At 45.3% G+C, this 12,888-nt stretch overlaps 1 protein-coding gene across 1 annotated transcript in view; it reads left to right on the forward strand.

The window, feature by feature from the left end:
• The window catches only part of rhbdf1a (rhomboid 5 homolog 1a (Drosophila)), a 30,596-nt gene extending 17,979 nt beyond the window's left edge, over window positions 1-12,617 (forward strand). The window contains exons 2-18 of the mRNA XM_030790277.1: window positions 586-730; window positions 1,046-1,185; window positions 3,928-4,141; window positions 4,457-4,663; window positions 5,736-5,858; window positions 5,991-6,151; window positions 6,448-6,699; window positions 7,163-7,274; window positions 7,430-7,504; window positions 8,081-8,242; window positions 8,363-8,463; window positions 9,140-9,203; window positions 9,287-9,381; window positions 9,570-9,645; window positions 10,598-10,698; window positions 11,705-11,858; window positions 12,007-12,617. Of these exons, the coding sequence (XP_030646137.1) occupies window positions 614-730; window positions 1,046-1,185; window positions 3,928-4,141; window positions 4,457-4,663; window positions 5,736-5,858; window positions 5,991-6,151; window positions 6,448-6,699; window positions 7,163-7,274; window positions 7,430-7,504; window positions 8,081-8,242; window positions 8,363-8,463; window positions 9,140-9,203; window positions 9,287-9,381; window positions 9,570-9,645; window positions 10,598-10,698; window positions 11,705-11,858; window positions 12,007-12,426 (2,574 nt within the window). The 5' untranslated portion in view covers window positions 586-613 and the 3' untranslated portion in view covers window positions 12,427-12,617. The remainder of the gene's footprint in view (window positions 1-585; window positions 731-1,045; window positions 1,186-3,927; window positions 4,142-4,456; window positions 4,664-5,735; window positions 5,859-5,990; window positions 6,152-6,447; window positions 6,700-7,162; window positions 7,275-7,429; window positions 7,505-8,080; window positions 8,243-8,362; window positions 8,464-9,139; window positions 9,204-9,286; window positions 9,382-9,569; window positions 9,646-10,597; window positions 10,699-11,704; window positions 11,859-12,006) is intronic.
• The last annotated feature ends 271 nt before the right edge of the window (window positions 12,618-12,888 follow it).

Genomic DNA, 12,888 nt, shown 5'->3' on the forward strand with positions numbered 1-12,888 from the left:
GTCATGGGAATGCGTATGGAATGGCCAAACTAACGGTGGTCTCCCACAAAATCTAGACAGCAGCAACAGTTAATGACAATGTGGATTTTAATACAGAGCGAGTCACTGGTATTTAAGGATTAATCTACTGACAATAAACTTAAACGCTCCCGCAGCCAAAATATTTACTGCTTAGTTAAATGAAACAGGGTGCTTTGAATGAGTACAAACATGTGTGTCCTTTACTATATTTAAAGCCAGTGGTTTTACCTTCATCTGAAACAGTGAACGAACAGTATGTTCTCAAAGCGACGTTTCCCTCCCTGGATAAAATTAGGCCTTGTTGCGATTTCAGACTGCCACCTTGTGGTGAGTCTTGAGCTGTGCATTCTTTGGTTTGTACCGTTGCAAAACTCTGACAAATGATTTTAGGCAGAATTTAACTTCAAAGTGCCTGTCATATTATTAATTTGTTTGGTGGTAATTTTTGTCTTTCGCTCGTGTTCTCCCTCGCTCTCTCTCTCTCTCTGCCCCTCCTCTCCTCCCTGTCCCTCTCTCATTCTGCCTCTCTCTTTTTCTTCCCTTTCTCTCTCTCTCTCTGTGTAGCTGGCAGGCGTGGGGAGAGGTCGGGAGCATGGCTGAACCACGCCGAGACAGCACCAGCAGCCTGCAAAGGAAGAAACCGCCATGGCTCAAACTGGACATTCCCACTGCTCAGGTGTCACTGGACGAGCCCCCCACCTTTGTCCAGGTACAGCCGTCTCCCCCTCCTTCTCGTTTTTCAGTCTCTCTCTCTCTGTCTGTCTGTCTGTCTCTCTCTCTCTCCCTCCCTCTCTTTCCCTCAATCTCTCCCCGTCTCTCTTTCCCTCTTCTTCCTGACTCTCTCTCTCTCTGTTTCTTTCTCAGTCTCTCTCTCTCTCATCTCGCACTCTCTCTTTCTCTCCCTCCCCCTCCCCCCCTCTCTCTCTGTCTCTGTCTCTCTCTCCCTCCCCCTCCCCCCTCTCTCTCTCTCTGTCTCTCTCTCTCTCTGTCTCTCTCTCTAACTGTCTGTCTCTCATTGTGACAGCCGGTGAAGCGACAGGGTTTCCTCCGCAGCGTAAGCATGCCAGTGGAGACCACCCATCTCCAGTCCATGCCGCGGGACCTCTTTGACCCCCGGCGGGCACCGCTGCAGCGCCAGTCATCCATCACACAAACCATCAAAAGGTGAGAATGAATTTATACAGCGACGCTCCGTAAATAGATGCTCTGTAAACAGACGCTCACAAAACTAATGTGTGCAGGCAGGAGGCCCAGGCTTCAAATTAAATGCCTTTCCAGCAGATTGCTAGCCATCAACCTTGAATTACAGCAGTGTATGGTAAAATTGTCAGTTGAAACTGTTACCAATTTTCCGTCAAAGGAACTGTCAAGGTGTGAGGCTGAATTTTGTTTCATGAGAATAAAGATACACAGAGATTGTTACTTCTTCTGCTACACTGTCTACTATTTTCCATTTTTTTCTGAAATGTACTTGTACGGTTTGGGTTGCGTTTGGAGAGGCGTTGAAAGATATGGCCTGGTTTCGATTTTTTTTTTCTTCTTCAGTGGTAATTTAATATAATTAGACTCCTGGATAATCACAGGCAATGAACTGCGATGAGCTGAGTCATAATGGCCCTGGGATTGCTTATGCTGGAGGGTGTTCATTTTCTCAGAGCTTGGCTCCGCTCTTACGCAGTGTATGGTTTTGCATTTGACTGGTCCAACTTGAGGAGTCGGTTTAGAAGATTCTGTGCTTTTCTCAATTTCTCACTCTCTCTCTCACAGAAATATTGCATGTTTCTATTTGCATCTACGTAGAATGGCTGCTTTGTTTGTTTATGTGTGTGACTGTGTGTGTGTATAGGTGTGTGAGTAAGAGAGCGAGCAAGAGAGAGAGAGTGTGTGTGTGTGTGTGTGTGTGTTTGTATTTGTGTGCGTGCTTCAGCATGTGCATGTTATTTATTATTAATTAGAAAAGTGTCTCACAATTGTACCTCACAAATCTCTTCAAGTCTTCTCTGTGCTTGACTGTTCATGCATTCTGGCTCTGTTACTCTGTTACTCTGTACTTTAAGCTGTTTTTTACACACTTCCTTCTCTCTTTTTTCTTCTCTCCTTCCTGCCCTGGCTTCCTTTTTCCTGTGCTCTCTTGGCACCACCCCTGCCCTGTCTGCAGCAGTAGGAGGGTACACTTTGAGCGGATTAACACAGTGCCTATTAAGGGCCACAGGGCTGCTCGCCGCGGTTTCCGAAGGCACCAGTCTCTCTCCAGAACCCTGCTCAGGTACCACGGGTGACAGGACACCCTGGGGAGGGAGATGTCCCTCTCATTCAGTCAGAGCGTTCTCTAGACTTGACAGCTGTTTGAATGGACAATGTACAAGGGCAGCACGCTACGTGTCTCTGGCTTTACCTCACATCAATGCTGACACTCAATGGGCAGGTTATATAGCGCAGGCCTGATTGAATTTGGCAAAGGTTCCCGTCTCCGCAGAGCCACGAAGAGAATTCTTGAAATCTGCTACTCTGAAAGGTTTTTGGGCTAAAAAGGCATTTGAAGAATGCTAGTCTGGGTTTCTTAACGTGTTATTAGAGACATTGAGGTATTATTAAAGCATTAAGAGGTTTGACATTCTCTGTGCTGTAGTAATTTGCTTTGGCTGCCTCTGCTGGGGTGGAATAATTGGACAATGACACAGTTCATTGTTGCCATAATTTCATGCTGAATTAAGCCTATTATCAAAGATAAAAATGAAAAAAAAAAACAGACTGGGAGATCAAATCTGCATTGTCTCACATACTTTTCAGTTCTGAGGGAGATTCAATTTCTCCCCCGTCCCTTTAACAGTCACGGCTGCCTCTCTCCCTGTGTGTTTTCCGTGTGAGGAAGATGAAACAGAATAAGCCTCCTGTTCGATGGCTGTGTTTGCTTTGAGTTTCAGCGGTGTCAGTCGGCTGTAGCCGCGGCCGCCGTGAGTCAGAGACGCAGATTAGATTAGATTCCTCCGTGTTGTAAAAGAGCTCCAGGTGCTCCAGTGAGAGCTGGCCTATTTATAGAGACCAAGGTTGGGCAGAGTGGCACGCTGGTAACGCGCCAGGGCCGTAGGAGAGGCCTCAGAATGTCAACTATGCAAACATTGTGGTCACACACACACATACACACGCACACAAACACGTTACTGATTCTTATAACGGAGTACTGTAGTCATGAATCATCGTAGGACCTCTACTTTAATAGACAAAGCTTAGAGACAGAGAAAGATCACAAACACCAAAGCATAGCTGAAATTACTTTTATACCATTAAATGAACATAACTTTAAAATGTTTGCTATGTGTTTCAACAGTGAGATATGTAAAGTGAAACAATGAGGATTTGTCATTTTGTAATAGTCACTCTCAGGCAGATGTGTGAAGTTATGTGAGAACAATGCGTGTGTCTGTGCACGTTTGTGTGAGTGTGTGTGTGTGTGTGCGTGTGTGTGGGCGCGTATGTGTGGTACAATGAGGCAGGACTTTAGACAAAGCCAGTGTCAAAAGTAAAACATGTCTGGGCAAGTCCCCTCCAGCTGCTAACATCCACCTGACCGCCTCACTTCTCTCTCCTCTCTCTGTTTTAACTTGGGAGAGAGGAGAGGCGTGTCATTTAATTGTGACAGACACTCTTCTGTGCACTTTGCTTTGTGGAGAATGTTTGTCACATCAAAAAGCTCCACGGAAGTCTCCTTTTTTTTTTTTTCTTTTAACCACAGATGTGCGAGAGTGAAGGTGAGATTGAAAGCTAGACACATTATCCGAGACAGAGCAGCTCACATAAGAACACCAAAAAGGAGCTTGTGTGTGTGTGTGTGTGTGTGTGTGTGTGTGTGTGTGTGTGTCTTTGTTGGGGTCAGTCTGATGAGTGTGTTGTGCTGATCCCTGTCAGGGGCACGGCGGACTGGTTTGGGGTCAGTAAGGATGGAGATGCCACTCAGAAATGGCAGAGGAAGAGTCTGCGACATTGCAGCATGCGCTACGGGAAGCTCAAGCCTCAGGTGATTCGTGAGATGGAGCTGCCCAGCCAGGACAACATATCTCTGACCAGCACGGAGACACCACCTCCACTTTATGTCCCCAGCTCCCAGCATGGCATGCAGAAGGTACGGCTTGCGTGTGTGTGTGTGTGTGTGTGTGTGTGAGAGAGAGAGGAAGAGAGAAAGAGAGAGAAAAAGAGAGAGAGGAGGGTATTTGACGTAAGTTGTTTGTGTGTGTGTGTGTGTGTGTGTATGAGTGTGTGTGTGTGCATATGTATAGGAAGTGTGTCATATCCACAGAACTTGTTTGACGTGCACAGACCTGTGCACAAACCTTTGCTGATGTCTCTGTTTTTCAGCTTGTTTAAAAATTGTTTTAAAAAAAAAAAACAAAGTTCCTGAGATTGCATGTTTTATAAGGATCGTCATCTCTCTCCTCAGATCGTGGATCCTTTGGCACGTGGGCGAGCTTTCCGTATGGTGGAGGAGGTCGATGGGTACAGCGTGCCCCAGACTCCCATCACCCCCGGCGCCGCCTCGCTGTGCTCCTTCGCCAGCTCTCGGTCGGGCCTTAACCGGTTACCACGACGACGCAAAAGGGAGTCTGTTGCAAAGATGAGCTTCAGGGCGGCAGCCGCTCTGGTTAAGGTGAGTTCAGGCAACTATATAATCATAAGCGTTTGTCATCGGGTCAGCCGTGGCCTACTGGTCAGCCAAGCAGTCTTGCGAGCGGTGGATCGCCGGTTCTATCCCCGGGACCAGGGGGGAACGGGTGAGCAGCACTTCCCCCCCTTCACAACATTCACGGCTGAAGTGCCCTCATGCATGGCATTTAAACCCCAATGCCTATGGGTGCAGGCGTGCTGCCCACTGCTCCTGGTGTGTGCGCGCACACGCTCACTACCAACCTCTATAAGATGGGTTCAAAAGCAGAGGTTAAATTCACTACTCACTACTCGCAGTGTGTGTGTGTGTGTGTGTGTGTGTGTGCAATCACAGAGATTCTGAATTCTAAAAAATGATGTGTATTTTTCAAGCTTATGTATTTTTTTGACATCTGTATTTTTGAATGCTGTGTACCTATGCTGTGTAGAATATTAACTTAGATGTGAGTTTTGAAAGTGTACAGTGGAAATCTATGTCCGGGGGTTTATTTTGATGATGCTAAACAGCAAAGGCACTGATATCCAGAAATACATTGTAACCTACTGATTGTCAGCAGGCTGTGATTGAGGCATCCTTTAAAAATCGTTGACTGCCAAATGTGCACAGTTAGGCACTTCTCTCATGCCAATACGATAGAGCAATTCTCCAATGCATTACAGACAGTGAAGAAACAATTGACCTTAAACAATGGACTGTAATGGGACGTAATCAATGCTGTACAATTAGATAGAATGTCCCTCAGTCAGCCACAGGCGTTCTAGAATACATTAAGGTCATCGGGTTCTATAAGGACACATCAGATAGAACAGTTTGTTTTCAAACAGTGCACATCCTGTCCATATCACTATAATGCAAATATGGAATCGTGCTACTGAGCTACAGTTTGATCTGTGTTGTCACCTGCTTTACACCATGTACTGGGTAACTGCCACACGAAATCGTTTTAACGTTATCTTCCCTGAGGTTAGTTTCATTTTCATTTTGAGGCACAGCTGTGTTACTTGTGTTATTTGAAGTTATTCGTGAATAATGCTGGGGTTTTTTTGTCTCTCAGGGGCGTTCCTTGCGAGATGGCACCTTGCGACGGGCGCACAGGCGCAGTTTCACTCCCGCTAGCTTCATCGAGGAGGACGTGGTTGACTTTCCAGACGAGCTGGACACATCATTTTTTGCCAGGGTAAGATCCTTAGTATCACTCAACCACCCCCCCCCCCCCCTCTCTCTCTCACTGTGCTGTGGTCTGCGTAAACATTTAATTATAAGTTCATTATTTAATTATAAGTTCTCTCCACATGCCCCCTGGCATTAGGATGTCTTGATGCAGGAGGAGATGTCCACGTTTGCTGACGAGGTGTTTGAATCTCCGTCTGACTCCACCATGAAGGACGTTGACAGTAAGGGACTGGATGAGTCCGAGCTGACTGGGAGCGCACTGGATAAGAGCGAGCTGGAGAAAAGCCACCTCATGCTGTGAGTCTGGCAGATTATAGGAACGTGACTCACAGCTCAGTGCATCTGTGATGCCCTGTGACCCATCAGTGGACTCTGACCTTCACATCAAACTCTTGTATATCACGGCAGTGACAATTAGTTCATACAGTTTTATTAGTGCAAGCAAGATTGTACGCCAGTGCTACATCTGCAGTTCTATGACTGTTTGGTTGGATGTGGTGTTTCTGTATTGTGCCTTTGTTTTTTATTGTACTATGGAGTGTTACTTGTACTGTGATCCTGAATTGACCTCTGTGTCTTTGTACATGGTAAAGGCCTCTGGAGAGAGGGTGGCGTAAAGCCAAAGAGGGCACCCCGGGACCACCCAAAGTCCGCCTCAGGCAGGAAGTCGTTAGTGTCAACGGGCAGCGGAGAGGTCAGCGCATCGCGGTACCCGTCAAGAAACTCTTCGCGAAAGAAAAACGACCGTATGGACTTGGCATGGTTGGCAAGCTCACCAACCGCACATACCGCAAACGTATCGACAGCTACGTCAAGAGACAGATAGAGGACATGGACGACCACAGGTTAGTCTTCTACACTGGGTGTCTACTACAATCATTGATACACACACACACAGACACACACATGCACAATCCTGTATGGGTCTGCGAGTATCAGTCATGCATTTGTGAAAAATCCAAGAGATAACTCATGCTTTCATCTGTCTGTTCTGTAGTGTTATAGGAGATAGCTGAGATCAGAAATGTGTTTTGTGTGCATTTGTTTGTGTGTGTGCGTGTGTTTGTGTGTGTGTGTGTGTGTGTGTGTGTGGGTGTGTGTGTGTGCGTGTGCGTGTGCGTGTGCGTGCGTGTTTGTGTGTGTGTTTGTTGGTGTGTGTGTGTGTGTGTGCGTGCGTGCGTGCGTGCGTGTGTGTGCGTGTGCGTGTGTGTTTGTGTGTGTGTGTGTGTTTGTATGTTCTGGTTTAAGTTTTGACGCATATATGATGTTTGTCAGTGTCAGACTGTTGTGTTATGTTTTGCGTGTTAGGCCTTTCTTCACGTACTGGATCACATTTGTCCACTTGTTGATAACTATCCTGGCTGTGTGTATCTATGGCATTGCCCCAGTGGGCTTCTCTCAGCATGAAACAGTGGATTCGGTAAGTCGACTAACTCCTCCTCATAAAAGGCTTATACAGCCTTTTTTATGCTTCATGTGTGCATTCTCTTCTTTTTTTTTTTTTTTTTTGCATATGATTTAGTTGTATGGTGTTCCCTTTCCTCTTGATTGCGTAAATTGTTTCTATGACTGTAGGTTTTACGAAACAAAGGAGTGTATGAAAACGTCAAGTTTGTTCAGCAAGAGAACTTCTGGATCGGACCAAGTTCGGTAAGCAGGGTTGTTATTGTTTGACTGTGTATTGAAGTCATAAGGCACGTGAAACCATGATGTATCAAAAAGAAAGACACACTTAAAGGTTGCTGGTAGACCTGACGAGAAATGGAAGACCGCCAACTCTTTTAGGGGAATAGCAACAACCCCAACCACAGCCTGCAACCACTCTAGCAGCTGCTAACTGGAGCAAAATTTTGCTGACAGCTGATTTTGATTATGAGCTGTCTTTTTTCTTGGGTTGGTTAGAGGAGGGTCATTAAATTCGGTTCTTGGATACGCAGGTGTTTTTTTTTTCCCCCTGGCGCGCATGAAAAAAAGCAGTGCCGAAAAAGATTGGTGTCTGAATTATACCTATTTGTATCACCAAAAAATGTTCTTTTGCTGAGAAACGCAGACTTAAAACTCCAATATAGTCTCCGTCTGTGAAGTGTGTGTGCTGACTAATCACTAATCATTGCTCACTAATCGTCATTCAAATTTGGTGACTCTGAGGTCACTTTGGCATGAAATTCACCATTCTCTACGCGTTAAACACAAGCATGTGTTAATAAGGAACCTCCTCGATACTAGGAAGCGCTGATCCACCTGGGAGCCAAGTTCTCGCCCTGTATGCGGCAGGACAAAGAGGTTCACGATCTAATGGAGCAGAAGCGAAGCATCGAGAACAACTCGGCGTGCTGCGTGCGGAACGACCGTTCGGGCTGTGTGCAGACCTCAGAGGAGGAGTGTTCAGTAAGCGCCCATGTCTCTCAGTCAGAGCGCACATAGGTACTCCTTTTTTTAATTTACCGTGAAACCTAATGGAAGGGCATCGCTAAGGCTTCGCGTTTTGTTCTCTCTCCTGTCTGTCAGAGCACGTTAGCTGTATGGGTGAAATGGCCAGCGCATCCTAGCGCCCCTTTTTTAGAGGGCAAAAAACGTCAGCATGGTTCTGTGTGTCATCAGGACCCAAGGTAAGATTGACACAGTAACATACTGACGGTTACACCACAAGACCTTTGGACGCTTCTACGATACACTTTGCTCACAGTGACAGTTAAATATATTTGAAATATATTGAAATATATATTGAAATAAATATATATTTCAAGCAATATCTACTCTCTATATGTTTTAAAAAATATTTTATTGTAAAAAAAAAATGTCCTTAATTTTTTATGCGAACAGTGCCACATCCTCCATATTGAGTACATTCTTTTTACATCTATTCTAGCTGAAGTTACTGACTTCATATTCAGTGTAAAGCCACAAGCACTGGTTGTCAGAATTGTGTATCCACTTTTACAGACGGCACAGCTCTGTTTTGAACAGCTTTATTTGTTTGTGCATTTGACAGTTGTCCGTGATAAGAATTTTAAAAAGCAACAGTTACTCCCTACACTAGACAGCTATATCAATGTGTTTCTTGCTATATGACAAGCCTTTTCATGATGTAGCAGTCTTATTTGACCCAGTTATTTTGAAAGTGTACGCAGTAAGCCTCAAAATACACACCTCCACAGTTTTTTCGCGTCACAATTTTTAACATTGAGACTGGTTTTGCAAAACAAGTGAAAGCTATCATAAAAAAAAAAAAAAAACCTTTAACTCAGGGCTGTGGTGTTGTGTTTTCTCTGTGTTTGGTAATAGGACATGCATAGAGCCGGCCTCCGTAGCACCTCACGAGTGGCCCGATGACATCACCAAATGGCCGGTGAGTATGAAAACCTATGGGAATAAGGACATAGCATTAGTCTGTGAGTGTATGTCTCACTGTGACCTTCTGTCTTCTCATAGATCTGTACCAAATACAACACCGGTAATCACACGAACCTGCCTCATATTGACTGTACTATCACTGGCCGGCCCTGCTGCATCGGAACCAAAGGGAGGTGAGGAGAACCTTCCCTGTTGTCCTCTTTTCTGAGACACACACACACTTCAATGATGGTGTTAGAGGACCTCACAGTTCATTGTGGAAAATACTCGATCTGTAGGATGATGGAAGGTGGTGTACACTTGATCTTTAGTCATTTGGGGTGTTCTCCCTCTCTCTCTCTCTCTCTCTATCTCTGTATAGGTGTGAAATCACATCAAGGGAGTACTGTGACTTCATGCATGGCTATTTCCACGAAGAGGCTACTCTCTGTTCCCAAGTAAGCCACCTTTTAAAGGCCCCTAGAAACTTACTTATGTATTTGAAATGAAGAAAAAAATAAAACATTTCAGTGGTAAATCAATATTAAATCAACTTCAGGAAGTACTTAAATGCAAAGGGTTTTAAATGAGCTGTCTTTCAGGCTTTACGGAGGCTAGCTTAATAGTTTAGTGCTTTTAATCTGTCCCAGGCCTCTACCCAGACACTCCCTCCTGTTCTAACCTGTCCCTCACAGGAAAGCCCAAAAGCTCCTGAGCCCTGGCTCACTTCTCCTCTGCTTTACACCTCCCCAACAACTAGGCTAATGAGACTGTAAGAGTGGAAGAAAATTCTATGTCAGATTATGTGGTTTGTAATTACTATAGAGGATGCCATGTTAATCTTGTCTGCACTGGCAAAATCCTTTCTGTCTCAGAGGGTTCGCTGTTTATGATCTCGGTGCCAAGTTCCGAAGATGTGTCACCTTGGATTTGTTTAAAACCCCGTGAAATAGTGTTTTCGTGCCTCCACAGACAACGCGGGTTTGGATTTGTTGCGTGGTTATTTACAATGGGTTTGCTGTGTATTTTAAAGCCCATAACACACCAGTTTAACGCTCCAGAGCAAAGAGGTCAGATTCCAACACTGGTGAAGGAATGTTCCTAAAAAAGAGCTGTCTGAGGTATACTGTGGAATCTTCTCTCACAAAGCAGCAAAGCAAAATGAATATGGAAAGGGCTTCTAACCGTGTTTTGTTTAAGGTGGTTGGAAAGCAAGACGCGCTTCTCAGAATGTAGCCAACAACAACCAACTGCGATTGAACATTTTGCATCAAAAAAAAAAAAAAATCTGTTTATACCCTCATTGCCAAGGCAAATCTACTGTGTTTTCTTGTTCCCGGGGGAATGTTTGTATGCTGTGCCATGGGCTACAGTTATTTTACCTTCTTTCCCCATTGTTCCTCATAACAGGTGCACTGTATGGATGATGTGTGTGGTCTGCTGCCCTTCCTAAACCCAGAGGTCCCTGACCAGTTCTACCGCCTGTGGCTCTCTCTGTTCTTGCACGCAGGGTGAGTCAATGCATCTCCATGGAGATGCCTGGTCATATGCATGACAGCAATTCCGTGGTCCAGGTTACTCCACATGAGGTGCAGGGAATTTGTTTCCCAAGGAGATTGGTGAGATAATGTGTTGGACAGTGTGTATAAACTTAGCAGGGATTAAATTATGGTATACGGAGCTATGATTGTTCCACAATGATCCACACTGTGTCGTTTTCTGGGCCATGGATTTTATGACAGTTTTGGTAGAGATGCTTGCATTATATCTCTGTGTGTCTCAAAGCAATAACTGTGTATGTTTTGAAGAGAATATTGTAGTGATCAGTTGAACACTGATTGTTTCAGTTTTGTCACCATTTTGTGCTGCTGGTTAGAGGCATCTGAGAAAGAGGGGAAAGAATTTTTAGTGGTCACATTCCTTTTGGTCTGGTCTCAGATATTACTGGTATCTTGTGTTTCACACTTAATTCCAAATCCTCACAGTAACCAAGAGCTAACTGAGGAGCAGAGATATTTTTGGACATACTTTTGGAGTTTCATAAGTCTGCTTTGATTTCATGATAAAGAACTGGATTGTGTATAAATTTTCAGCATCACAAAAATTTCTGAGACTGGCGTCTTCAGCAAGTCAACATTAAAACCTTAATACGACCTTTGATGAGCTAGTCTGTTTTAAGTGTCAGGTGACTTTAATTCTGTGGATACAGCTCTTTTGCACACTGTGATCTTTCTCAAGAGTAATTAGAGAAAGTGTGTACCCCCCCCCCCCCCCCCCCACCTCCATGTCATAGCCCACTCTGACCTGGCTGTTTGCCAAAGCAGGTTCAGTGGATTAGCACATGCAAGTACATGCCTCTGTCAAACACACACACACACCTGATAACCCTCTTGGGCTTTCACTTCGACCTTATAATGCTATAAGGATTGAGAAGTGAGAGTAAAAAAAAGCCTTAAAATAGCCTAAAATGTTTGCTTTTTTCTCTCTCCCTCCACCTGTGTGTGTATGAACCCCCAGGATCCTGCACTGCCTGGTATCAGTGGCCTTTCAGATGACTATCCTGAGAGATCTTGAGAAACTGGCCGGATGGCTGCGTATATCAATCATCTATATCCTGAGCGGCATCACAGGAAACCTGGCCAGTGCCATCTTCCTCCCCTACAGAGCCGAGGTACGCGGTTTCGCTCTCTCTGTCCGCTTCATGTCATTGGGGTTGTGGTAGATAAAGGGGGCGTGTTTGATGCGGTTTTTTTTGTTTGTTTGTTTTTTTTTCCTTTGCTGTTTTCCTGTGACTTAGTCCCTTTGTCTTTGTGTCTCAGGTGGGTCCTGCTGGCTCTCAGTTTGGGATCTTGGCATGTTTGTTCGTGGAGCTGATCCAGAGTTGGCAGATCCTGGCCCAGCCGTGGCGGGCCTTCACCAAGCTCCTGTGTGTGGTGCTCTTCCTCTTCGCCTTCGGACTGCTGCCTTGGATCGACAACTTCGCTCACATCGTCGGCTTCGTCTCCGGCTTCTTCCTCTCCTTCGCCTTCCTCCCTTACATCAGCTTCGGCCGCATGGACATGTACCGCAAGCGCATCCAGATCATCGTCTTCCTGCTGGTTTTCGTTGGCTTGTTCGCCGGACTCGTCGTGCTCTTTTACGTGTACCCGATCAAGTGTGAATGGTGCGAGCTGCTCACCTGCATTCCCTTCACGGACAAGTTCTGTGAGAAGTACGACCTCAACGCCCACCTTCACTGAGGGGACGAATGGGGAGGGGAAGCAGAGGGAGAGGGCTTCACGGACAGAGGGATTTTGATTGGTTGATACCGTATAGATTCAGCCAATCCTTGGACTCTGCTCTCTACCACCGCTCCTGTAAAAGGATGCAGAAAAGCTGTACAACGTCTCTCCTTGGTCGAAGCCTCTACAGACTCAGACTGTGATGCCTTTGCCTCTTTTTTTTTTTTTTATGATCAATCAGTTCAAATTCGAAAGCCACTTTGACCATAATGAGGACTCAATTAAAAAAAAAAAAAAGAAACATCTACGTTTTCTTAAAAACGTCCTCAAACAATTTTGTCTTGTAAGTTGAACACGGTGTCCGTGGTTTCGTTCTCTGTAGAAGGTGGACACCCTAGCTCCAGTTCAACCGTTCCACACGCCGCAGTGTGTGTGACAGACGTAATAGGCGTAAGCACTGGTACATGAGAAAGAGAAGAT

The sequence above is a fragment of the Chanos chanos genome, chromosome 13 (genome assembly GCF_902362185.1).
Source record: "Chanos chanos chromosome 13, fChaCha1.1, whole genome shotgun sequence".
Lineage (NCBI taxonomy): Eukaryota > Metazoa > Chordata > Actinopteri > Gonorynchiformes > Chanidae > Chanos > Chanos chanos.